The sequence below is a fragment of the Haplochromis burtoni genome, unplaced genomic scaffold (assembly GCF_018398535.1).
Source record: "Haplochromis burtoni strain Fernald_Lab_line unplaced genomic scaffold, NCSU_Asbu1 Contig_36, whole genome shotgun sequence".
NCBI classification, from domain to species: Eukaryota; Metazoa; Chordata; class Actinopteri; order Cichliformes; family Cichlidae; genus Haplochromis; species Haplochromis burtoni.
In genome coordinates this window covers 1,226,316-1,252,745 of record NW_024582397.1, presented here as the reverse complement: position 1 = coordinate 1,252,745, position 26,430 = coordinate 1,226,316, and the positions used below count along the sequence as shown (strand labels likewise).

The window sequence follows — 26,430 nt, the reverse complement described above, 5'->3', positions numbered from 1 at the left end:
TTTTTTTTTTTTATATAACAGAAAGAATACCAGAAATATGAAAACATACATTTCATTCTCACGTTAATCCTCCTTAGGCCTTACAGTCCTGGGTTGATTTAGTGACTGTTGCCCATCTTGAGAAAGAGTTACCAAAACAAACCCTTACAAACATCAAAGCCACCTTTATCATGAAGGTATTTATAATGCACAGGCTTTAGGCTTTACTGTAAACACTGAAAGGATTTAGCCAGTGACAGTGGTTCTTATATTTTAGAAATCAGCTACTACAATCATTTCTCCAGAAAAGTTAGGATGCTATGTAAAATGTAAATAAGCTGTAAGGAAATTATATGCAAACCATTTAAAATAGTATTTAATGGGAAGTGAAAAAAGACAACATATACATTTTTTATATAATATAATTTCTATAATAATAATAATAATAATAATAATAATTGTAATACTTTGAAATAAATAAAGCTTTTTCCTTAAAAAGAGCACAAAAAACTACCTATTTTAATAGTTCAAACACTAAATATATATTTTAGACTATCATACTAATGAAAATAATTAGGGAATAGTTCAGATGTGCTGTTTGAAAGAAAAATCGAAAAAAAATCAGCAAATACTTGACTGCGAGTAGGCGAGGTTCGACTGTATATCGGTCAACACTGATGGTGCCTTATGAGAGATGTGCAAAGTAACCGTGCCTTGTTCACTTAATTGCTATACCATCACCAATGCTTGTTTTGCAACTATCTGCTCTCAACAAGCCATGGTCCTTTTCTTTCCCCTTCCCCTGAGGCTCTGGTGTCCATGATATCCAAAAATAATTTAAAATTTTAAGTCATCAGAGCTAGTGTGGCGTTCCACTGTGTCTCAGTCAATCATACATTAGGACTGTAACCAGAGAAGGCATTCTTTGTGAGTCTTGTTTATGTGTTTTTTTTTTCTTTTGGTATAATTTTAATCATTATATACGTGGATGCAGGGACAAACTGCGTTTGCTGACAACTGTTTTCAGAAGTGTTCTTAAGCCCACGCAGTAATTTCCACAACAGGATCATGTTTTAATGCAGTGCTCCCTGAGGCCTTGAAGATCACAGTCATTCATTATTGGTTGTCAGCCTTATCCCTCGAGTACAGAGATTCATGTTTACTCTCTTAATCTTTTAATGATATTGTGTACCATAAATGACGAAATCCAGAAATTCTTTCTTTTTTGTTCTTAAATTAAACTATTTTGCCTACACAGTTTTTCACTGAATAGTAAACCCTTCTTCACGCTTTTTTTTTTTTTATTAAACTGAGAAACCCTGGCTCTGTGGAATGTTCTTCTTACACCCAATCAGGTTAATGACCTGTTCCTAATTAACCTAATTAGTCGTGAGAAGCTCCAACAGGTGTGTATATGTATGTGTGTACTTTTGAGCACACAACCGTTACAGTCTTACAGGCAACTTTCTGAATTATACAGCCATTTCTGCTATTAAATTTAAAATGAATACACAGTAGAAGGCTTTTAAAAAAATAAATGTTTGTAATTTCAACATTTGAAATGCTGCCTTGAATGCAGAGTTTAAACATTTGCACTGGATGCTGTTCACATTTTTTCTAAATCACAAGTTTTTTGGGGGGAATTTTTTTTGTCATTTTAGGTGCATCAACTCTCCTTGTCTATAATACATAAAAGCGCAACAGTGCACAAAATCAACCATTTTTTAAGGTTTTATTGGATAGGGACAGCGAAGATAGACAAGAAAGCGGGGAGAGAGAGAGCAAGACATGCAGGAAAGGGCCAACTGCTCTCCGGCCATACGGCATGTAGTCGCCTGCTCATCCACTGAGCTCAACTGGCACCATATCAACTGTTTCTCAAAGCTGCAAATGTTTCCCAATATGTCCAGCTTTGTCTTCTCTCTATGATTTGTAGGTTTTCTAACTTTATATCAGCCTGTTGCCTGTTAAAGTGGCCAGGGAGGAAATATACAGAAGGGGGACACAAAAAGATAGATTTAAAGGAACCACATGTGCTTGCTCTAAGGGGGTCATCTGATTGTCAGGACTTTTCTCTATTGTAGCGTCCTTCCTTACACTTTAAACCACCCCAAGGTGACTGTTGTTGTAATTTGGTGCTATATAAATAAAAATACATTCAATTTAGAATCGCCTTACCTGAATCCACTTGTCAGGGACAGCCATTGCCAGTCGGTAATCAAAACCAAGTCCTCCCTCCTCCACTTTTCTGCAGAGAGCTGGCATCCCTGACACATCCTATAGGAAAGTCTTATTATTTAATATCACATTTCTGTTTTGCGGGCACAGATTTCAACAAAGATTTTATCAATACCCACAACTCACATGTTAAGGGGTGAAATTCCTACACCACAGGCAAAAAAAAAAGAAAAAGGAAAGAGCGACACCCCATTTCCTTTTGCATTACCTTTTAATTACAGCAATGAATACGCAAGTAAGCTATGTCTAACTAATAAGTTCTTTTAATTAATAACAGCTTTGGGCAGTGTCATTGCAAAGTTAGTGAAGGCAAAGATGTGTGTGTGTGGCAGTGGGTTTTTACCTCTGCAACAGTGATGCAGTCAGGATAAAGGGTATGAAGAATGTGATTGGCAAGCATCAGGTAAACCAAAGAATCTTCATCTACCTGTAGGCCAAAGTATTCACTGTAGTCCCCTGTGAAACCTGTGCCTGTAAACACCCACACAGTGAACACTCATCATGTTTTCACCCAAACTACAGATTTTTTTTTTTTTAAACTGATGCTACCGCTTTGCTTTCTCTTCTTGACATATTTCTAAAATGTCCTAAAATTGTGAAATAAATGTAATCTTAATGAAGGCCGAAGGCTCCTTTGGATAAGAAACTAATAAAAATGCCTCTAGAGACTAAAGAGCAGCTCTTACCAGAACTTGTAGGGTACGCGGAGAGATTTAAACTCTGGAGCAATTATTATTAAGATTAAATACAGATGAATATTCTTGATCTCACTTTATCTCACTTTTTGGCATGTTTAAAAATGTGTTTTGTTGGCATAATGAGAACTAAAGTTTTATTTTTAAAAGGTGGACAGTATTAATCACTGAATATTATTCAAGTGCATCCAAGACAGTGTACAGTCAAAATTCTTCCAAATTAAAAGTAGTCAAACTGTACTAGTTTTGAGTTGCAGAAACTGAAAATGATACTTAAAATTATTTGTTGGTTCTGGTTTTCATGAGCATGCTAGCAGAGCAGTTCTAACACCAAAAATACATTCTGACCCCTGAATTTTGGCAAAAATGAAGGTAAGCGCTAATTTTCAGACTCAGCTCAAAATATTAATCTATTTTTGCTATAATTTGGCTTGTTTGAACTGGATTTGTATCAAGTATGACACAGTTGTCAAAGTTCAGATATTATCATCTCTCCATTTGACCTTTTGCCCTCTACTCTGATCTTGGATTTGACATTTCTAGCAGAAGGAAAACTATATTGTTGCCAAGTAATGTGTTTTTCCATGAAACAACATCTCATCTAGACCTGCTCTGTCAGGCAATTTTCTAAAGACATTCAGTTGTTAAACGTATATTTTTGCATATTTATTTATTTATTTATTTTTTTACCTTTAGTTACTGTCACTGCTACTTTGTTGCTAATACTACCATTATAACTGTTGCTGTTGCATCAAATGTTATAACATAGGAAATTCCCAAATATAGAATAAAGATTTTCTTATCTTATAACCCTGCTATATATTGTTACATAAAGAAATGTTACATGTTATCACATGAAGCAATGACATACAGATGAGAAGACATAAAACTACACATTTTATAAATTGTAGCTAATCAGATGTTTTAATTGGCCTATTTGCACTCAGCACATTAAAATCCACTATGCAGACAACTTCTGAAAATCGTTCACCAATGTTGTCTAACATTTGCTAAACAAAATGTATTGTTTACCTCCATGACAACATTTCTAATGGTCCTATCCCAACTTTTGACGGCATACAGGTTACGTTTTACACCAAGTATATTTTAATTTCGTTTATTTAAAATCTCAATTCAGACAACAGTCTTTTTGTTTTACCAGACCAAATTTCTCTAAATATAATTTGGTAAAAAAAACAAAACAAAACAAAAAAAAACAAACCCCCAAACAAACAAACAAACAAAAAAAAGAAAAATTTGTTTTGATGACGTTTTTGACCTTTCTATTAACCTTTCACCTTTATATTAAGCCTTTACATTAACATTTTGATTAAAAAAAAAAAAAGTTCCCTCATGATGGATAGGATAAGTTAGACCTCTCAACAAAGCTCAAATTAATCTTTAACACTCGGGAGTGTGTGGTGTACACTCCACTGCGAGTTATAAACAAGAGCAGGATGACAGGCTTTACTCACACCACACAGCTCTGAAATATAAGGTGCACACAAACCAGTCTTACCGATGCCATGGTGATGGTACAGCATGGAAGTAACACCATCAAATCTGAAGCCGTCAAAGTGGTACTCCTCCATCCACCAGCGCAGGTTTGACAGCAGGAACCGCAACACTTCCCAGCTAGAAAAACACACACACGCGCACACAAGCACACACATTCAAGGTCAGGCAAAGCAAAAGCTGTGAATTATTCACACATCTCACTGTGCACTTTAGGCACCAGAGATTAATTTTCACCCCTACAGGACATTCACATATTGATAACCAAAACTTATATTATGTCGGAGATGGAGCGCAAATGAGAGTGAACGGTGTTTTCATTAAGTACAGTGACTAAATTGAGGAGAAAACCAATTCAAATAACCAGTTGTCAAACTACAAATCAGTGGCTTACAGTGTACAGTTAAGTTTTCTGATTTCCATCACATGCTTTCACTTGATCACTGGGCAAGAGTTTTATATTACCAAGCCCATCTCTGTGTATTTGAAGTGATAGGATTTCACGCCACACTTGAGTAAACAAACACTGCGCAAGGAATGGAGTTTCCTCTCTTGAGGATGAGATAAATCCTACACTTCTACTTGCTTTGGCCTCATCTTCATTGTTTTACAATGTCCTACAAACAAGAGGTCAAAGACTGTACAAAAAAAAAAAAAAAGAAACCAATAAACTATTTGAATTTGAAAGCGTTAACTGTGGTTGTAGTGTAGCCCACGGTGTGCTACAAAGCATGCAAATGCTCACTGTGTCTGTTGACTGGACTGTGTCGGTGGAGGACAGAGGAGGTGGATTCCATAAATGGCCCCAGTCTCCCCGTTCCTGACTGGGCGAGTCATCCGATTTCTAACAGCCTCTCAAGGCAAAGTACACTACACACCTCAACTCTTTCCATTGAGAGGTGTGTTGCCATGGAAACATCAGTAAAAACTCAATATTTGGTTGTCTATATGCAGTGTGTGTAATGAGGACCAAATGAAACACTGCATACATGGATGCCAAACTGGGTGGCAGCATCAAAGCACCAGGGATGAGACACGAATGACATTCATTACACTGATTAGATGCTGCCTCTGCTTAGGCCACGCCCAGATCTTCTCCATACTCCAACAACGGTTTGTAATAGTTTGTGACTACTATGTGTTTATAAATATAAATCTAATGAAGGTTTCTGTTTTTGCGATAAATTTGTATCCACGGAGTGTCTTTGTAGTACGTAAAATATGATTCTACTTCCTGAGCTACACTTCAGAATATACAGCATGTAAAGGGTTTGTTAACAGAAATAATTCAACTGTATGTATTCATGGTGCCAGTCGGCTGGCAGCTGTATAGGCCCACCATGAAAGACGCTCCTGTCTGACAAATGTTTCACCTCATCAAAAGTATTTTTGCTGTGTTATAGGGGGCATTTCACTGTCTAGTTAAATAGAGTGAACCACATAAGCTCCTAGTAAGGCTGATTTCCTTCATCAATTAAAATGTTAATGTATTATTGAATGACAGTATCCTGAATTACAAAGGTCAGACACAGAGTTTTCCCCCTGTCTCAATACCACACCAAGGGCCCTTCAATTCTTTTTATTTTTTGCAATTTCATCATGTCAAAAAATTGGTGAAGCAGCAAGAAGACCCAGATTCATGCTTCAACAACACTTCAATAACATCTAAAACTGAAAAATTTCACACAAACACTAGACAGCTCGTGTCCTTAATAATGCTTTATCTTTAAAATGTATTATAGGTTTATCTAACACTAAAGCCTGAGGATTACACCTCTGTGGCAAAAACCCCACAAAATCCCAGTTTCTTTTGGCCAAGAAAGCCATGACACAAAAATACATTTAAATGCATTCCCTTCTGTGCTCCATTCCTCAGGGATGACCAACACCAGCACTGTTTGACAGGTGTGAAGCTGCATGTTACATCGGTACTTCCTCCATCCCTAGAGAAAGATCACAAGAGAGCCTGGTATGATCCGATATAGCAGGCTGGCTGGGTGGTCACGCAGACCCTGTGATAAATAGATTAGGTCCTCCACTCCACTGCGCAGAGCCAACAAAGGCTCAGACACAATGTATCCTCACGGGATGGAGATAATAGCCAGTGAGAGCCAGAGGCCCAAGATGAAACCATACTGCCACATTAGGACCCACAATGCCATTTATCATCAAGTCCAATTACGGTGAGAAAGTTAGATCTCTGTACCAATGCAATGCACCACTTATCTATGCAGTTCAATGAAGTTATCACTTGGTCTGTGGTGTTAATACAAAAGGAAATTGCATATTACACTGTCCTCATAGTAAAGCTCTGCCATGACAGTGAAACCTGGTTAGGGAGCACTAATAGAGTAAAAGCCTAATATTGCTGCTTGTAGGGTAAGACAAAGTAATCTGTCATGGGTGTTTCTGTTCTACCTGCAAGTGCACACTGCCAGAATAAAATAAAATAAAATAACAAAAAAATCATGTTTAGTTGCTCCTCATCAGAGCTTATTTGCCCCTCATGCTGGCCGTAGCTGTGCCCGGTATTACAGTGTGTATTTACACTCAGTTTCCAGCCAAAAGAAGCCATAAGTTGCCGTGTTTCTAGATTTTGCATTAGGTGACATGTCAACTTGTCACGATGGCATGGAGAGAGATTTAAGTCCCTGTTTTACCAACATCACAGGTAAGCTGCAGATAAGACCAAATAAATTTTAGAAGCTGACAGTTCATTCCACGAGAAGTGTGATGCCCAAACTGTGTCACCAGACAACCCGATGTATGGGGTGCATTTGTAAGACCAAAAAGGACAAATGAGGTGGCTCGTTTAACGCATTTCAAAACCTTCTATAATCTAACAGGGGACAGAGACACTGACAGCAGTGTCATCATCAATGAAACCACATTCTGGGCTTAAACTTGATTTATTTATCAATCACATTTCTTCCAAATTCAGATTTGCATGCATTAACTAAAGACAATTTTGGGAGACTATGACTTACTTGGACACCTTTTTTTTTTTTTTTTTTTCTTTTGAGGCTACTACAGTGTGTGCTTGAAATGTTCTCTAACAGTTTGATTTTTTATTTTCAGTTTAACCGCTCTCCAGTAAAACAGTGATTTCAGTAAGCTAAATCACACACGCCTTGATGCACACAGGTGCTGTGTTGGACTTGTGCAGAAATTACATCTTTATACTGTGTAGCAGAACATTGTAAGCAGCCATTCCACGAGTCTGATAGTGCTGGCTGCCTTGCTGGGTAAATTCTCATCTAGAGGTCTGACAGACTGTCCCTGTATTGCTTTGCTTTGTGTTAGATATCTGCCATTTGTCTGGCATTCTTTATGCAGCCTGGCAGCTATCTGCTCTTGCTTGGCATCTTAGGAAGAATATTCTGCTGCCTGCGAGACTGTTTGTATGTTTAGCAACCTGTAATTAGTATCACTTTGTACTTGCCATCTTTCAGGAATCAGTGGCTGTAAGGCCCGTTCTAATTCTTCAGAGTTTTCTCCAATGGACCATATTTCAGGAGTTGCAGGACATTTAGAAGTGATTTTCATAAGGAAGCCGTTAAAGTAATTTAAATAACCACAGTAACAAAAAAAAAAAAAGAAAAAGAAAAAAAAAGATAATAATTACTAGTCTTCAAACTTTGTTATCTAGTTAGCTAGATATCCTGCATTACAGTTGGTAACATAAGATAGTGCTCCTGCTAGTTTTTAATTACTCCCTGTTCTGGCCATGTTGACCTCAATTTGTGCAGCAAACATCCGTTTCTATGACAAAATTGCCGATCCTTCATGTGTATTGTCATCATTGGTAAAAAATAAGAGCTTTGAATCTTGAATCTTTCAGAGTTAGGTCTCAGGTTTCGACCCAGAAATCATACAGCAGTTTTCAGTGGAATAGTACGTACTGTTCAAGCATAAAGGTGGTACATCACTTTAGGAGCATGACCAAAGGCAATCAGTGCCTTTCTGGAGATTCAGTTTTTAAAGTCACAGAGTACACAAACTCCTTCCTCCGTTCCATCCATCCATCGTTTAGCCTGGACACACTAAGGGCTCCAACATGTTTACATGCTCAACATTGTAGAGGTTTACTGTCACCAAGGGGAAGAGTCACAAAAATCGGTCTGTGGGCTACTCTTGCTTGTGCTGTTGTTGGTCCTTGCCAGCTAGGAGAAGACTAAAGTTATAACATGCAAAGAGCTGAAGTGAAACCAAGAATTAAAAACAATGAAAAAGGGCCACTGCGGCCCACCATCAGGGCTTCTCATGCTGTATTTTTCTACAAACCAGTTAGGATCTGACCCATACATAGGCTACGTTCACACTGCAGGCGAAAGCGCATCAAATCCGATTTTTTTTGACCCTATGCGACCCATATACGATCATGGTATGACAGTGTGAACGGCACAACTCCGATACTTTCAAATCCGATCTGGGTCACTTTCGTATGTAGTATTGAATCCGATACATATCCGATGTTTTAGAAAGCGACTGCTGTTTGAACGGTCATGTCGCATTAAATCCGTCTTTTATGTCACTGACACAAGACAGACGCCAATTATCAGCTCCGGAGAAGCGCCCGATAAGACATCGTGAACGCTTCCTGGCCATCCAGTGTAGATGTCAGTGAAACTGATGGGAAGACAACGTGAACATTTTATTTGTACTGTATAATCGGCAGATTCTGACAGAAATCTGCAACTATCCTTTGAAGCACCGCTTCTCTCTAAAACAGCAATAAGGATAATTATTAGGTCATTTACATTATTATGTAAATGTTTGAACGTAGCCAAAGTGTCATCCATAACAAGCTTTGGGATTTTTTGAATAACTGCACATTAGCGTAAGATAAGAGACACTATACTATATCATAAATTAAGCACAACAGGAGGAAACATTTTCACATTCACACCTCTGGTCAGTTTACTTAACAATCATGTCTTTGGACTGTGGGAGGAAGCTGAGGTACAAACAGTGAACTCACATAAGTACAGGGAGACCATGAAAATACATCGAAACCAGGACCTTCTCACAGTACAAACCACTGCACTACTGTGCTACCCCAGGTACAACACTCAATTTAAAAATTCAAACTATAGATATTTTCCTCCTATTTGTCTAGTTTTCAATGGTTAAGGGGCATGAAGGTAAAGTGTTTGTATCTTATCCTATCCAGTGACTCCATGAAGCACCTACTGGTAGCAATACAGGGAGTTCCAAGAAGCCAACTTGCACACCTACTGCTAAGCTGAACTCATTAGCCGAAGCTCACTAGAGGGGAAAAACTACTTTTCCCATTGCTGTGTGACCTGATGGGATAGGGGAAATAACTCATGGGTGTTAAATACTGAAATGAATGCATTTGGATTGAGTGACTGAGTTTTCAAGTGTGGGTTTAGTGATTGATCAGACAGTACCAAAACCCCAGCTACAGCACAAAGTTGGTCCAAGTAGGAGCATTCATGTTTTTACATAAGGGAAATAGAGTTTTTGTTGTTTCTTCTGTGATGGTTTCTGCTCCATTTCTTTCAAATAAAAGCATGCCAGTTACCAGCAGGGTGATTCCTTGCTCCCCTAGATGTCTTTCCTTGGGTGTAGTTTTCTTATTCTAGAACTTCAAAATTTAAAGGGCATTTAGCTGGTAACAGCTGGAAACAGATTTTGTAGTGTCATCTCCTGCTTGAGAGAAAATTGCATCATTTGTTGTGTATCTAGTTTTATTGGGCACACAGTGGAGGGTTACATGGATTCAGGTCTAATTATATAACTTGATCAGTGTCTTAGCATTATATTATACATCAAACAAACAAAAGAATGATATATGCATACATACACACACACACACACACACACACACACACACGCACACGTAGAATAATACTGTCAAAGTGAAAATAGTTAGTCCTCCCTTTCAACATGAACATCAACAGAGAGAAAAGCTAAAAAGCATTTTCAAAAGCCTAGCCCCAAGCCCATTTTTCATATCTTAAGAATTCACACAAAAATTGATGAAAAATTGATGCAAATGATCCTGAGAGAGGTTGGGGATATAGAATGGACCCACAGCAAGCTCTTTAGAACTCTCACTACTGATCTGCAAAAAGGCTTGGCTTCTTTGGCTGCCAACCCCCCTACAAGCACTCTACTTACCCGGTCACTGTGTCAAGGTGACTTTGACGTATTTAAAAAGGTTCATGAAGGAAACAGACACCGATGAATGATGTGGATGTCCCCAAATTAGTTTCTGTTCGACACATACCCATGCGTTTGGTGCAGCACACCTAGTACATTCACATACACCACATCTTGACAACTTATTGACCTATTATGCTACATTCCAGCTCCAAATTTGTATTCTATTAGAGCCGCTAATATAAAAACCCATATTTATCTTATTCTCTTTAAATTGGGGAGCCTCTTATTTTGTTAACTGAAACAAACCATTTTAGCTCTTGTCACGTTCAGGCCACCACCTTACCTTCTTTAACCTCCTAATACCCGAACTCTTTCATGGCATGCTTGAAATCTTTGCTATATGGGCTGATTGGGACCTGATGAATGTAAAAACATTTTTTACTGATTTTTGTTTTGGAGAAAAATGAGATCCACATTCAAGGACATTCGTTTTAAATTTTGATAGAACAGTGGCAGTATAATGTCCTCGTAAGTGGATATCAGGCACTTGTAGAGCAAAAATTTTGTATTTTGGTCTAGACAACCCAAAATGTGATGTCCATATATGTGGATGCCAGGTCCTATGAGGTTAAGCTAACTGTCTTTTGATTGGCTAGCCCCCCCAAAAAGCTAATGTGGGAAGCCAGTGGATGAGACCGCTGTGTTCTCATGCATGGCTGCGCATGTTTAATATGAGTGTCCACCAAGTAATTACATGAAAGAAAAGCCATAAAAAACTTTATTATGGGGCCATGAAGTGTAAGCATTCCCTGTAGGTTTTAAGAAAATCTGAGACATCAAAGGAAATTTTCAAGCAAAAGTTGGCTGTTTTTGCCTAAAGTCGAAATAAAATGAAAGACAATTCTAGGAAGTAGACTACTCAAAGTTAAGAATGTTTTCCTTTAAAACAAATTAATAAACACAGCCAATATCAGAATGCTGATTATACAGCATAGACCTGAAAATATGGCAGGTGGATGGATGACATTACAGCATGAATGCTTAAATATTTTTTTGTACATTTATTATTTACTTGGTTCAATTTAGCAATAATTTAAACATGGCTTAACAACCACCAGCATATGCATGTGTCCTTATAGTTTCAATGCAGCTCGCTTCTTGGATAGCCAAGTTTGTATTCAGCAACAGCAAACCCACTTCTAGCATTCCTAGAGCCTGGAACCAATGTTTGCAAAACCAGACATTCTTAATACTGAATGCAGACACATTTGACTCAGAGGCAACTCAAGTTAACAAATTGGATAGCAGGCATCTATCTAAACAGCATTCTCTCTGGACTGTGTTGAATGTTTTATGAGGAAAAGCTGAAGTGGAACACATACAACAAAAAAGGTGTTCTTTGATAAAGATGCACAAGTGGAAGCAAAGCAAAAAAGGCAGCAACAAGGAAAATGTGCATTTGCTCTGATAGCTTGTATCAGTCAGCTTCTGTCAACCTAATAAGAACATCATGGTCAGAATGTGATGGCTGATAGCAAGGCTGCTTGATTAAAAACAGACTGTGTATCCCACAAGGTTCACGGGTAGCCTCTGAGGTTCATTTCCTTCCAAAGAAAGTAACAGAAAGCTTGACACAAACGACGTGTCCAAACATCTTGCGAGAGGCAAAGAAGACAAATGAACTGGCTATGACATTGCAGAGCTCCTTTGGGCTTTTACAAATGACTCCTCATATGCCTCCCAGTTGTGGCATATGTCTGCACCATGTCTAATGAGTGCTTCTGATACGAGGAGGGTTCAATAACTAATGAAAGAAGAACCTTGTTCTCTTATTATAGCCCCCCTGCCTGACACTAAGCATTGTATAATGTATTGGAAAGTGGTGCACACTGACACACACTTATTAAAAGCGAGTTCAAAAAGGCATTTGATAGACTCAACAGTGCCTGTTCCTCTTTAATGTGTGCTGGGATCATTTTCAGGGTACAGAGGCAAGAGAGACACCCAATTAACAGGGCGAACAACAACACCAGTCGATAGTTTTGGTGTACATTGAGCACCAGCAGAGACAGAAAAAATAACCTGCCTATTTATGGCCTTTCATCTGTTTTCTAACGCTTTTGTAATTAGTTGAAACCACGAACATCACCAAATCTCTGTTACACTGTGACGATCCTAGCTGAACAAATGTACAAAAAGGTAAAAAAAAAAGAAGAAAAGAAAAGAAAATCAAGGCAAAAGGAGGAAACTTGAGTTTTCAGTTAACCACTCATTCACTACACTTCACCTATATATCAGTGCCTTACTTCACGGCCGTTTGGTTGAGCGATGTAATCTGCCATTTTTGAGAGCATGTCTTGGTTTTGACCTTCAACAAATCTTTCTGTACAAGGCAGTCTGAGAAACTGTAACAAGTGATATGGCAGGTTCCCATTTATCCTCATTCATCAATCTTTACATGTGTTTACATTTATATGTAGCTGATGCAGACAAAGTGTCTTTTCATCATAAGTTCAATGTCTTACAGTATGTAACAGTCAAATCTCCACGGCAGGTACAGCATAATGGAGGAGTAGAAATAGCAGGGATGTGTTTGCTTTCAAATCACGCTAAAAAGGTCTTGAAAAATATATAATGTCTAATCAGGACGATGTTAATCACAGTAAATTTAAATGGTATAAAGAACAAAAGTAAATTGGTTCTGTGGTTTTGGTTTATGGTTTTTAATATTACACAGCATGTCCATTTTTACTACTACTTTATATGAGTAAGTAATCACATTGTCATTTAGTTATATTGTGGAAACTCTTCAACACTTTTTTTCCCCCACCAATTGAAAATGACACTGTATCAAAGTGACTGAATAAACGTGAATTAACTATTACCTCTCAGTTTCAGACATTCACCAGCAAGTCTGTTAGGTACGCTTATTCAACTGTGTTTTAACACAAATGTCTAATTAGCCAATTACATGGCAGCAAGTCAGTGCATTTAGGGAGGGTCAGACAACCTGCTGAAGTTCAAACTGAGTATCAGGGGAGATTTGAGGGACTTTGACCGCAGCATGGCTGTCTGGCACAGACAGCTTAGTATTTCAGAAACTGCTGATCTGCTGGGATTTTCCCACATAACCATCACTAGGGTTTACAGATAGTAATCTGAAATGATAAAAATTTTCCAGTGAGTTGTAGTTCTCTGGGGAAAAATGTGGTGTTAATGCAATAGGTTATAGGATAAGGGCTAGGAGAAAAGTCTGCAGGAGAACATTTCTGAATGCACAATACATCAAACCTTGGAGCAAATGCATTACAGCAGCAGAAGAGCACACCGGATACTACTCCTGTCAGCTAAGAACAGTAAACTGAGGCTACAATTCACACTGGCTCAACCAAGACTGGTCAATAGAAGACCAGAAAAAAGTTGTCTAATGAAACTTTATTTAATTGCTGAAACATTCAGATGACATGGTCAGAATTTGTCAAAAACCTGGATACTTATTAAAAAGTTATAAAAACTATACAAGTACCTGGAGTAGTTAAAGAGACGGCTGTCCCACATGCTGTGCACCCCTCTGGGTGGAGAATGGAAGAAACATGAGTCGGATCCATCAAACCGATTTAAGCCATCTTCCGTGTTCTTGGACGCGTGGCTGTGAACGACATCCAGGAGCACCATAATCCCCATTGAATGAGCCACATCAATCAGCTGCTTCAGCTCATCTGGGGTCCCATAGCGGCTACAAATGAACACACACATTCAGATTCACATTAGGTTACTACACAAGCTTAACCCTGAAGTTTAGGTTTATTCAAAATTGCCACTCAAAGAAAATCATCCAAGTTACAACTGGAATATGTCAGACTAACCTTTTCCCCCCCTATAATTGGACCATTTTGAGCACATAACTAACAGCATGCACATATGCAAACACAAGCTTAAAAAAAATTCAAGGACCTAAATTACATATATTTTCTGAGTTGTTTCAATTTCCCTAACAATAAACCTGTCAAGCAGATCTTAACTCCCACTCAATGGTTTTATTCTTTCTAAAATTGCTGTCACATTGACAAAAGGCCCATTTAAGACTAAGTGCAAACCAACACTGAATTTATATTTTCATTAAAATGTTTGCAATTCAAATAATCACAACAGCATTGAGCAGTATATTATTGTACAAGCATAGCCGCTTTGTCTAAAGTGAGCTTTTGTCATTTGATAGATGTTTTTATATTAACCTTTTCTACAGGACATCTACAGTAAAGTCAGTGGAATTCTCAGGACACTGAAAAACACAACTGTATGTGTACGCATCCATAACCCACACCTTATATTATCCAATCTCTAACATCCCATCCTCCCAACAATCATCATATCAGCTTCCTTTAAAAAAATAAATAAAAATAGGACACATAGTGACAGGATTATCCTGCTTTCCGGTATTCAACCACTGAGGTTTTAAATGACACTAAGCGATCAATCAAGGGTGAAATTACAATATATATAACTATGCCCTACTCTGAGCAAGGAAGGAGGATCTCTGAAAGAAGATAAAGACTCAGACTAGTCCACCTTTATCTACGACTCTTCCCACTCTGTGGATTAACAGAAAATGTATTTACAGAGAGATTATTGCTGGTGTCAGACTTCCTAACCTTGATTTGAGGTGACTGAGTTGAGGAGAAAGTTGCTCACTCAGTTTGTTTTTGTGACACTCATTCAACCCTCAAAATAAAACATCAACAACTTTAAAACATTTTGCAGCCGCTTTAAAGATAAAATACATTCAGGTGGTAAAGTGTGATACTGGATACCTTAAAGCTGAAATCTTTTAGAGTCTGTCTTTCAGATATTTTACTGGTTTTACTCCCAGTATGATTACACTTCCTCTTTCTTTTTAATTGACAAATATATTAGATGAAGGACTTCTTATATATATATATATTTGTCTATTATTTTAATGCAGTAGTATTGCATTTGATATATACTCATTTTGGTTGTTTTTCTCCTTAAATCTGCTTTATGAAGGTAGCATGACAGAGATTTACTCCGATTACACAAACATTATGTAGGAGAAAGTAACGGAACATGGGTATTGATTTGTAAATAACTGGACATGATAATATTATACTACACTGTATTTCTAACCAACTAGGCAGTGGATTTATTTTTCTTGGCAATACTTTCTTTGAAGATATAATTAATTTTGGGGTCAACTTGAAAGAGAGACAGTGTAATGTAAAATGTGCAAAAATTAGACCAGATTTTAAATAATATTTGGATGCAGACTACTGTATGATGTGATGTTTAGAATCCCCAAGACATTTTGTGAAAGTTTGACTCCATTTGACCCTGAAGAAGTGGTCAGAGGTCTAAAGTATTGTGAAATTTCAAACCCCAACATATCATTCCCTATAACACGACACTGCATCTACAGCTTTTATCAGAATTCCAGGCCAGCCGAGAGATATAATCTCTCCAGTGTGTCCTGGGGCTTCCTCCCGTTGGGACATCCCCAGAACACCTCAACCAGAAGGCACCAAGGAACATCCTTGTCAGATTCCAGAACCAACTCAACTGGCTCCTTTTGATGTGGAGGAGCAGCGACGGCTCTACTCTGAGCCCCTCCTGGATGTCCGAACCCCTTCCCCCATCTCTAAGGGAGAGGCCAGCCACCCTTCGGAGGAAACACATTTCCGCCGCTTGTATATGCGATCTCGTTCTTTCGGTCACTACCAAAAGCCCGTGACCCGAGGGTAGGGATGTAGATCGACCAGTAAATTGAGAGCACTTTTACACTCAGCTCCTTCTTCACAACGACCGACTGGTACAGCGTCCGCATCACTGCAGCCGTAGCAGCAGTCCGACTGTCGATCTCCGGCTCCCTTCTCTATTAGAATTCCTTCAAACCTCAAGCTATCATGTTTATAGACAGAATGATGACACGCTACCAAAAACATAACCTCCTTGGCAGAGACAAGTACCTTGTACAAAATACAATATATATATAAAACTAGTGAAATGATGGCATTTACCTGGAAGCAGCAAAGAAACTTGTAATCTGATATCCAAAGCTTGCATAGTAGGCATGCTCCATGATGGCCATCAGTTGAATACAGTTGTAACCTGGACCAAGAGAGGAGACACTGCAATTATCATATTACAAATTTCATCCTCATTTCATGCCTTAAAAAGCATATTTTACCAGATTAAATAGCTAACCTTATCTAGCTGTTGTGAAACTATTAAAATATTAATCAAAAAAAACATGTGTTTGGTGTGTATGGCAGTGGGATACACTGTGCTTATTTGTTCCTAAGTGTATTTGGATAGCTTAATTTCCCTGCAGTAACTAGAGGGGTTATTAATTTTGCAAATCTTCATCTTCTTTTCTAATGATTAATTTTAATAAACCCCTGCTGTTCAGCTTGTATTTCAAACATCATTTAAAAATGCAAATAATTCTTATGATGTGTGGGTTGGTTGGCCACACAGAATAAGACACGCTTGGAAAAATTCTCTGAAACGTCTCTCTTTTTGTGTTTTGGCCACTATTTGGTACAGAAACAATCTGGAAATCTTTAAGAGTTGATACTATTTGACCTGTGTCAGTCACACTGTATGTATGAGCTCCAGGCATTTCCTTTTTGACACAAGCTCCAGTATCCTAAAGACAAGCTGTGGCAACAGGGAAACACTAGCTATCAGTCAGGAGGTCATATACCACAAAACGACCTACAAAAACTGCCTCTATGAATAAGAGAACAACAGGCTTTTAAACTGCCACTGAGGACTCTAGAGGGAGGCCCTGCGGTTTTCACTGTTGTATTGAACAGATTTATTTATATATATGTCTTTTCAGGCTAGAGAGAAAGGAAACAAAACTTTGCCTTCTGAAGGATTGTGACAAAGCGCTGGGGTGAGAGGAAGTTTCTTTTTTTTTTATATATATATATATATATATACTCTCTTTCAGTCAAGAAAATGAAATGGCAGGTAAAGTCACCGTCACTAGAGACTGTGGAGTTTAGCCTCCTGGAGAATCCTTATTGTATAGAACCCCTCAGTTGCTGCAGCAGTTACTCTGCCAGTTTCCTTATCCGCCAAACAAGATGACACAACCGAGAAAACGGACTGATCACATTTCTCTTGGTCTGCTGTGTCAGTTGTGTCTGTACTTTTAACGATGTCAGTGCAGCGTGGCGTTCCTGAATGCAAAATAACACCAACGCTCATAGGGGTAGAGAAGCAAAATGGGTACTTCTTTCATAAGGTTGAAGCAACGTTTGAACGCTACTCTTAGTTGAGATAACTTGAAATTTAACTACTTAAAAATTAGTGAAAAATATACATTTGCATGATGTTTTAGGTCATATACATAAGATCATAAGCAAAATATAGGGTTGCTCGGTGACTGCGTTTAATTTTTTTCTTTGTTGTCTCAGACCGAGTTCAAGTAGTTGCAGTGACCAACTTTCAATTGTAAGGCAACCTCTCTCCAGACACTTGCAACCTGACTGCAATCACTCTTAGACAGACTGACAACAGTTTGTAAATAATTGTTGTTTAATTTATAAAAGCAGAAATTGACAGCACGTTGCAATCAATCTGAGTCAGTCTGCACCAGTGAGTGCAGATGCATATCACTGCAATAACGACATGACAGGTTGTCAACATTGTCAATATTTCTTTGTAAAATCAAGGTTGCCAAGTGCCTGTGTCATTTTGCAGTTACATCCCCGTCCTGCAAAAACCACGTTACCATCTGAATAGAAATGTTTCAATTTTGGGCTCAAATCTGTGAGATTTTAGATGGACTAACTATGAGTAGCTAATATAAAATTCTTTTCCATATAAATTTTTGTATATGTAGACAGAAACCAATTTACAACAGACCAAAGAAGATCAATTTTTGCTGATTTATCACAGTTAATCATGGTATTTTCACAGATAGGTGGCACCACTGACAGAGACTGACTCAGTCTTATTGCTGTTTTACTCCCATCTCGATGCACCAAGGTTGCTTTGGTGACTGACTGAATGGTTAAATATCTGGTCCCTGACTTCGAAGAAACCTTCTCAAAGGCAATGAAAATGCAAGCTAATTATACACGGTGGGAATAATTTTGGACATACTGCGGTCTCCAACCACTATAGTCTCATGTGTGAATGTACCCCATTGGAATTATTTTTCCAGTTCAAGTAAATGCACATTACTTATTAGGTAAACCTGTGAGTTTTACATTGAATTAATCAGAAGCCCGAGGAATGAAACACACACACTTACACATACACTGTTAAAGAAAATCTGTCAGGGAAAAAATGCTTAGGGGCAGAGGCAGGCAGATAGCGTTTCTCTAGTATTGACTTTGTGAGTCATGAGTATGAGAAAAAAAAAACAAAAAAAACAAGTTGTCATACTTAGAGCCACAACTGCTGTGCAGTTTGGCTTGTGCTGTGGAGCCCCTTTTACAGAACACGATCCACTGGTCAGTGATCCCTTTAGGTCATACCAGTAAACAGGATGTTGACTTGCTGATGTGGTATCATCTAGACAGTGTGACAGGTCTGCCACAGAAAATACTGTTTCTGGTGGAACAGTGGTACTCACAGTTGTACGACATGTCTGCTATGTTATGGACTAGTGGTGACAGTTACTAAATAAATAGATATTAAAAACCCCTCAAATGTTTTGTTTCGCCCACGCTGTCGGCTCAGAATTGACATGTATGCAGGTATGTGACCTCTATACATTACTTTCTGTTCTTGGCTGGAGAACATACGAAATATTTTCGAGTTGAAAAGCTCTTACTGACTGTTAGAAGAATGGGATCACAGCATGATGGCTGCTGTAGACGTCTTACAGACTTAAAGAGCTGAAGGAACCGGCAAAGAATAATCTTGTAGAGCTAGGGTTTTTCCATCTCACATCTTACCCAAGTCTTTTATGCGAGGCAGCACATTGGTTGTGAAGTTGTTGTATGAGGCGATCTTCCCCTCTGGAGAGCCAATTCCCACATGAGACTCGTATATTCTCAGGCTCGTGGGCTTCCTGGGTCGAGGGTGGATATGCTGAAGAGGTAACCAAAACGTCATGTACAAAATCATAACCGAGTCTGGGGCTTTTTCCCCCCCTTCTAGAAACTACATCTGTTGAGCGCTTATGATCCATAAAGACAAAGTGTGGGTTTTTGCACAAATATCTCATCGCCGAGACGGATAGCTGCACACACGTAAAACAATAAAAATATTTATGATTCATGCTAGCAGTGTTACACAACAGGAGAAGCATTTCTTTTTATACATAGTGCCCATTTCCTGATGGCTACCAACCAAGCCTTGTGAACACAGCATTTCAAGTACATGATTGAACTACTTGTAAATAAAACAAATATACTGCCAGTAAGAGGGCCCCTCTAATTAAAATGGTGCCAAATAACAAGTGATAAAGAAGGCAAGGTGGCCTTTAATAGCCTCTTAGTGTTTTGCTTGTTCACTCTTGGGCTAAGGACATCAAGTAGCATTGAGACACATTCAGCCTCACTCAAATCAGCAGCATCGAGCACCCACATTAAGAATGGCCACAACAGCTTTGCATATGAGAGGCAAAGCTGATTTACAATGACTGTTCCTCATTTCGAGAAGAAATGGTGAACGTAGAGGGTAGCACCACATAAACTGTGGTTTTAGTAACACAATATTCAATGATTAACATCATCTCAAAGCTTTTTTTAAAAAATAATCATAAGGGGATGAGCTGTTTTAAAAAATGATAGACATTTAATTTTCATTTCCTGGCACTCACTATTTGTTACACTTAGTACTGCAACAAGACACTGATCATCTCTGTACATGAAAAAAAAAAAGCAGCTCGAGCTCCAAAGCTGGTAGTAACTAATACAACATGGAAATGAAAAACACTGAATGTGCAGGTGGTTTTCATGCATCTATTTTTTCTTTTTTTTTTTTAGGCAAAAGTCATTTTTAAAGGACATTTTGTAACTTACAATGTAAGGCTGAGGGGGATCCCAGTGAACCCAGTCGTAGATGACGGCTTTCTCCTCCCTGGTCACATATTTTGCCCAAGGCGAGATCCGGTAAAGACGCTGTCCCTCCTTTGTGTGAACCACCACCTGGGAAAATAAGACAAATGAGTTTTACGTTACAGCAAGGGCACCTAAACAATGACAGGGCATTGAAGAAAAGAAAAAAATTGGGTGGGCATGACAGTCACTTTGCATAAGCGACATGGACATCTAATAAGCAGACAGATAACAGACACCACGATGCATGCTGAGGTGTCTACATTCTGGATTAAAAACCTACAGAAGGGGATGAAGGATATCTGTATGTAATCTAAAATGAAATGGAAAAGACAAAGCTACAGAGAAGTCAGGGGAAAAAAGTAGAAAGGATCAGCAAAGCACAGTCAGAGGCCTCAAAAGGTCTTCTTTGTTTGCTGCATGATGCAGCCCCTGGATGTATTTGATATTAAAGTCAGTATTTATTTACATCTGTTAGCCATGAAATGCTTACATCATAAAACTGTGCTGTTGCTCCCTATCCATTATAAAGACAGATGGTGCAAACTGTTGATGAAAACTGCCTCTTTTCCAGAAAGCCAGTTCCTACTCTCCAATGCCAAATTCACAGCTTTAAAAGTGTTATGCATGGCTCTCTGGGAGCACTGCAGACATGGCACGATGTAGGGGACAGAAAGCCACAGTACAGTATTGACTAGAAAACTTGTTGCAGTAAATTTGGATTCAGTGGTGATTTATGCCGTTGTATTTTGAGGGGTGCAGCTCTTTAATTGGTTTTAACAAAGCCACAGACCCATGTTGAGAGGGGATTTGAGCCAGGGAGCAATTTAGAAAAATAGGAAATCTAAATCATTATCCTTGGCCTCTCATCTATTATGTCTGCAATTCGGGATTGGAAGGGGGTAAAATAAATATAGTTTGGAAATCTGACAAGTTACTTTGCCTCCATCAGTCAAATAAGAAAGGAGAAAGCCAGCGTGAGAGTTGGAAAAACCCACCAAGAAATCGATCCTGTAGTGTTTCCCACAGTATGTGTTCACCCTGTTTTGTCCCCTGCAGAAACAGGCATTATAACCCAACTAATTCTGGCTACTGTTGTGAAGTAATGACTGTTCCAATGCCACCTGCCTGTGAGCTGTTGGCCAGACTCCCCTCTGGGGTTTTTTCATTATGGCCAGGCCACCTGGGGTTAGCTGCCTGGCTCCCCTTATGACATGCTTCACAGTTTATAGGATTAGGAAAAGATAGTTGGATAAATGGACTGGCATAAAGCCTGACAGAGCAGTGGTCCTTCACACAAATTGGACAGAATTAGGCACATTAAAGAAAAATCAGATGGCTGGTAAGGCTGAGGGGTGCATAAACAGGAAAAACAACTAAGAACTGGGCAATATACAAGTTAGGTGTGGACAGAAAAGCATTTTTGATCGGTTAGATAACGCTTCTGTTCGTTCTCTACGGGCTTGCATAGTTGCATCATAAATGGCCCATGGTAAATACTGTACCCACATAAGGACACTGCTTGTTTATGGAGACAAATTGGGCACTGAACAAAGGGGATGGAAGGGCAAGCTGCTCTACATGAGAGTGATTGGAGCTAGGCTTGTGCTTCCACGAGGGAGTGCTGTGGAACTAATTCTAAAGTGGGGCTCACAGCAAGACAGCTATTCATAGGCAGCGGGGGTGCACAACGAAAGGCCAGGTGCCAGCGTTTCCATCTGCTTCTTATCGTCCTTAGACTGACCTCCGCTGACAATGGGAGCTGGGCAGCCTGTCCAGGGCGCAGGAGTTTGCCAACGATGACCCGGTCCCAAGGAGAGTGCCGCGGCGATGCCATCCACTCCATGCCTGGCATCTCATTTCTGGGTTATTTCTCATCCACGCTGTTTGTTTGGGAGACAATGCATAATGGGAGGGTGCATTTTTGCATTTAACCCTGATGAATTATTTACTAGAGCTTAAAACCAATCATGTACACCCACTGTGGACTGTGTTTTGCGCCGAACAAACGGGGCACAATGTCCTGAGGGATACCCGCAACAGATGGGAGCAGAAATAAAAGCCATCAGTTGGGCTCCTCAGGTGTGTCTACTCTCCACTGTGCAGATTGTGTACATACAGTAATCTCCCTTCTGCACTGTGAGTATGACATGTTGTTGATGGCGACACGCCAGGTTTTCACTTGGTTCATAAGACACCACACATGACAGGGAATCTCCCACGAACATTATAGTGACAAGTCCCTGTGCCACTGAGGCAAGATGACACCTACTGAGAGTGTGAAAATAAGCATGAAGATGTTTTGTTCTCTACCTTGAGTTTAGAGTTATGATCCACAGCTGGAGAGTTGTCATGCTTGGGTGGAAGAATCAGTTCCCACTTGCCAAATTCTTTCTTCGTGTAGCGGTGGGAGAATTTGTCCCAGCCATCTATAGGAGAAACAGACAGCATTTACACACATCACTCTAATTGGTTTGCAATGTGGACACAAACATGAATTCTAATAAGCTGCAGCTGGATTAAAGAAAGTTGCATACAGTGGAAAGAAAATGTATATCTGTCTTTTTTTTGGATCTCTTTGGCTTCTTTTGCCATGAACTGGTCACAGACCTGTAGGAGTAGCTGGATTTTCTTCACATTAAATTATCTGATTCCTGGATTTTTAAATGAACAAGTTTGAAAAACATGTCACAATTTTGTATGTGTCATTTGTTCCAGTGTAAAGAATTCGTTTTCAGTCTCAAATTGTTTATTTGTATAACATTAGAAGTCTTAGGAAGCTAAAAATGCATCATATTAGAGGTTAGCTTTTTTGGGAAAAATACATTTTTTCAAATGATTGGGGAAAGTAAAAACAAGGCAAAAAGATAGTACTGTGCAAAAGTCTTGAACAACTTTTCACAGACACACACAGTGAGCCAGCCTTTCTTGGAATTTTTTTCTTGTAATTTTTATTCTTCAGTCCTAAAACGTTGATGGGTATTTAGTTTTTTTTTTAACTTAACATTTAACTATGAATCATTCAGGCCTTTTCTTTTTAAAGCACCAAACTCAACTAAAGGGATGAACAAGCATTGTGTCTGCAGACAACTTAGCAAAGAGCCAAATTTAAATATATCTTTAGACACTTTGATACTAGCTGCCTGTCTTGAAAAGACATCAGTTGTTGTGATTTCTTTAGGTGAATCTTTGAAAAACTCCAAAGATACCACAGTTTGACGTGCATAAAACAGAATTTTCGCACCAACATGGTGATTTCCAAAGAGCTGTTAGCTGTAAACTTGGCATCTCTCTGGGTGGTTGCTGTGTGTCACGTTAAAAAATATGAGCAAACAAGATGCACTTCATTTCTTGCACTCCATTTGTCTTGACAATACTTTTTAAAGATATAAAGCATTTCAGGATTAACTTAAAAGAAAGGCAGACGTGAGGAGATCAGAGGTTAAATGGAACATGTTTGGATGCAAACTATAATGCGAATCCCCATACAACAGTATAATTTCCTTGAGGACAGGTCAAACGTCAAATGTGACACATTTAATCTATATACGGTACTTTGCATTGGTTGATAACGCATACCATTATTTGTAAGACTCGTAGTTTCTAATTATAAGGTTATAAGCTTTATTCAACCAATAAATCGTTCAAAAATTTTCAGGCCCTCCTGTTTACAGACAGAAAAAAAATGACACCCACACATGCACATACAACCAAAAACAAGAAAAGCAGAGGGCAACACAAGAAGTGGCAGGCCTAAAATCCTATCTATGACTGGTGAGCAATATCTGAAAGTCATGTCCTTACAAAATAGGATAAAACACAGCAAAGACCTGACACAAAAGACCAGAGAGATGCAAGTGGCCTTTCAACTGATCCATCATCACAAATAGTCTCAGTGGAAGAGTGGCTGTCAAGAAGCCATTCTTAGGGAAACCCAGAGAAGAGGCTGAAGTGGGACAAATTACACAAGAACTGGACTTGACTGGAAATGTGAAATTTTTGGTTCAAATTGTGGTCAATGAACAATGACACCACACACAGGCAACACGAAAGTGGAGCCGAACAGAGACACCAACAGACATGAGATGGCCTCAACTACTGAAGCAGTGTGGGATCATCCTGATGGAGAACAGAACAAAAGGAAGCCAACATCCAAAGAAGGAGCTGGTGTAGTGAGTTCCTGAAGACTCCTTAAAGAAATGACAAGAAAGCTTGCCTAAGAAAGCTCAGCCTGTGCTGAAGAATAAAAGTGGTCAAACCAAATATTGATTTTCAAGCTTGTTAGAATTGTACGACCTCTGGTTTTGCATTACATACTAAATTTCCATGTATATTTGCATAATCTTTCAATAATCTGCTGTACCCATTTCCCCTTTTCCTTAAAAATGTGAAGAAATGAGGGGTGGCTCTTTGGCATGGTATTGCAATTTGAATACTGGACACTTCAGTAGCCAAATAGTAAACATAGTGTACACACATATCAAATTATTTTCGCTGCATGTTATACCGCCATCTCGCTTCCATTTTGCTTGTGGTCTTTTTAAAATTATTATTGTTATTATCGCTTTTGTGAAAACAGCATCTTATAGCAGACTTTTTAATCTACAGAAGAAAAAGACACTGAAAATCCATGTGTCCTATGTCTGTGCTTTATTTAACCACTAGGGGGCACAATGAGAAATTTTAGTCAGACCACAGGGTGTTTCATTAATTTTAATAGTAAATATAACAATTAACAGTTTCAGTCTTCCTTATTACTGCAGTGTGTTGCCACTTTGCCTTGTGCTAACAACAGCTTGTAGTTGTAGTCATCACTGTGGCTTTTGTTCCGTTTCAATATCCCCCCCTGTGGTCCAAACACCACTTTATTTCTCTGACTTGTACAATCTGTCTTTGCACAATTTATCCCCCCCACTCCCACCCCGCCCTCCAAACTCTCTTACATAATTCCTCGTTCTGCTTTTTTTCCCCCTCCTCCCTCACTTTTTTGGTTTGTTTTTTTTTCCCAGCACTGTTCTCCAGTATCTTGTGACTTTAGCGACACCGAGTAAAAGCAGCAGGCTCAGTCATCTAAAAGAAAAACTGATAAAACACCACTTCACTGCTCACTGAATTTTATCTCTGAGACAACAACAAAAAGGCATATTCATAATGTGCCGATTCCACACTCACAACTGCCACTGACTGAGGAACACATTAGGACACAAAACATTTAAGTGACCACCTCGGCATGTCATTTTAGGATGTTTTATTCTGTAAACCCACATCTTCTTGTTATTCATGAGCAATAACAGTTGCAGGATAGAGAACAAATCAAAAGAGATGCTTGAGAAGTGACCGGATACTGCAGCAACACTTTCCACAGGGAGGCCAAGTCATATTTTTTTAACAATTTATTTATCTCGCTTTTCTTATACTCCTCTGAAAACAAACAAACAAACAAAACAAAACAAAAAAACAAAAAAACAAAACCTAGTGCATTATGCACCCAATCTGCACCATATTCATGACTAGGGCTACTGGGGTGTTTCCACATTTACTATGAAACTGAAATCAAATAATATAACTGAGCCGTGTCAAAATGTAATCTCTCACAGAATTGAATGTTGGAATTGGGCTGCTGCCCAAGGTCCTGGGAAGATAATTAAAGAAGGAAACGGAACAGAGGAACTATGGAAAGAGGGGGTGGCAGAGACAGAACTAAGTAGTAGAGCAGGGCGATATGACCAAAAATATTTATCGCGATATACATTTGAAAATTTGTGATAACGATATAACTGACGATATAATTGACACTAGACAAAATACTTTACAACTCCACAATTATATTC

General features: G+C 38.8%; 1 protein-coding gene across 1 annotated transcript in view; it reads right to left on the bottom strand.

Moving 5' to 3' along the window:
* gbe1b (glucan (1,4-alpha-), branching enzyme 1b) overlaps positions 1 to 26,430 on the bottom strand; it is a 96,151-nt gene that overhangs the window by 53,954 nt on the left and 15,767 nt on the right. The window contains exons 3-10 of the mRNA XM_005926491.3: positions 22,913 to 23,028; positions 20,564 to 20,689; positions 19,493 to 19,628; positions 16,592 to 16,682; positions 14,086 to 14,295; positions 4,432 to 4,547; positions 2,561 to 2,688; positions 2,158 to 2,256 (exon numbers count right to left, since the gene is read on the bottom strand). Coding sequence (XP_005926553.1) covers positions 2,158 to 2,256; positions 2,561 to 2,688; positions 4,432 to 4,547; positions 14,086 to 14,295; positions 16,592 to 16,682; positions 19,493 to 19,628; positions 20,564 to 20,689; positions 22,913 to 23,028 — 1,022 coding nt within the window. The remainder of the gene's footprint in view (positions 1 to 2,157; positions 2,257 to 2,560; positions 2,689 to 4,431; positions 4,548 to 14,085; positions 14,296 to 16,591; positions 16,683 to 19,492; positions 19,629 to 20,563; positions 20,690 to 22,912; positions 23,029 to 26,430) is intronic.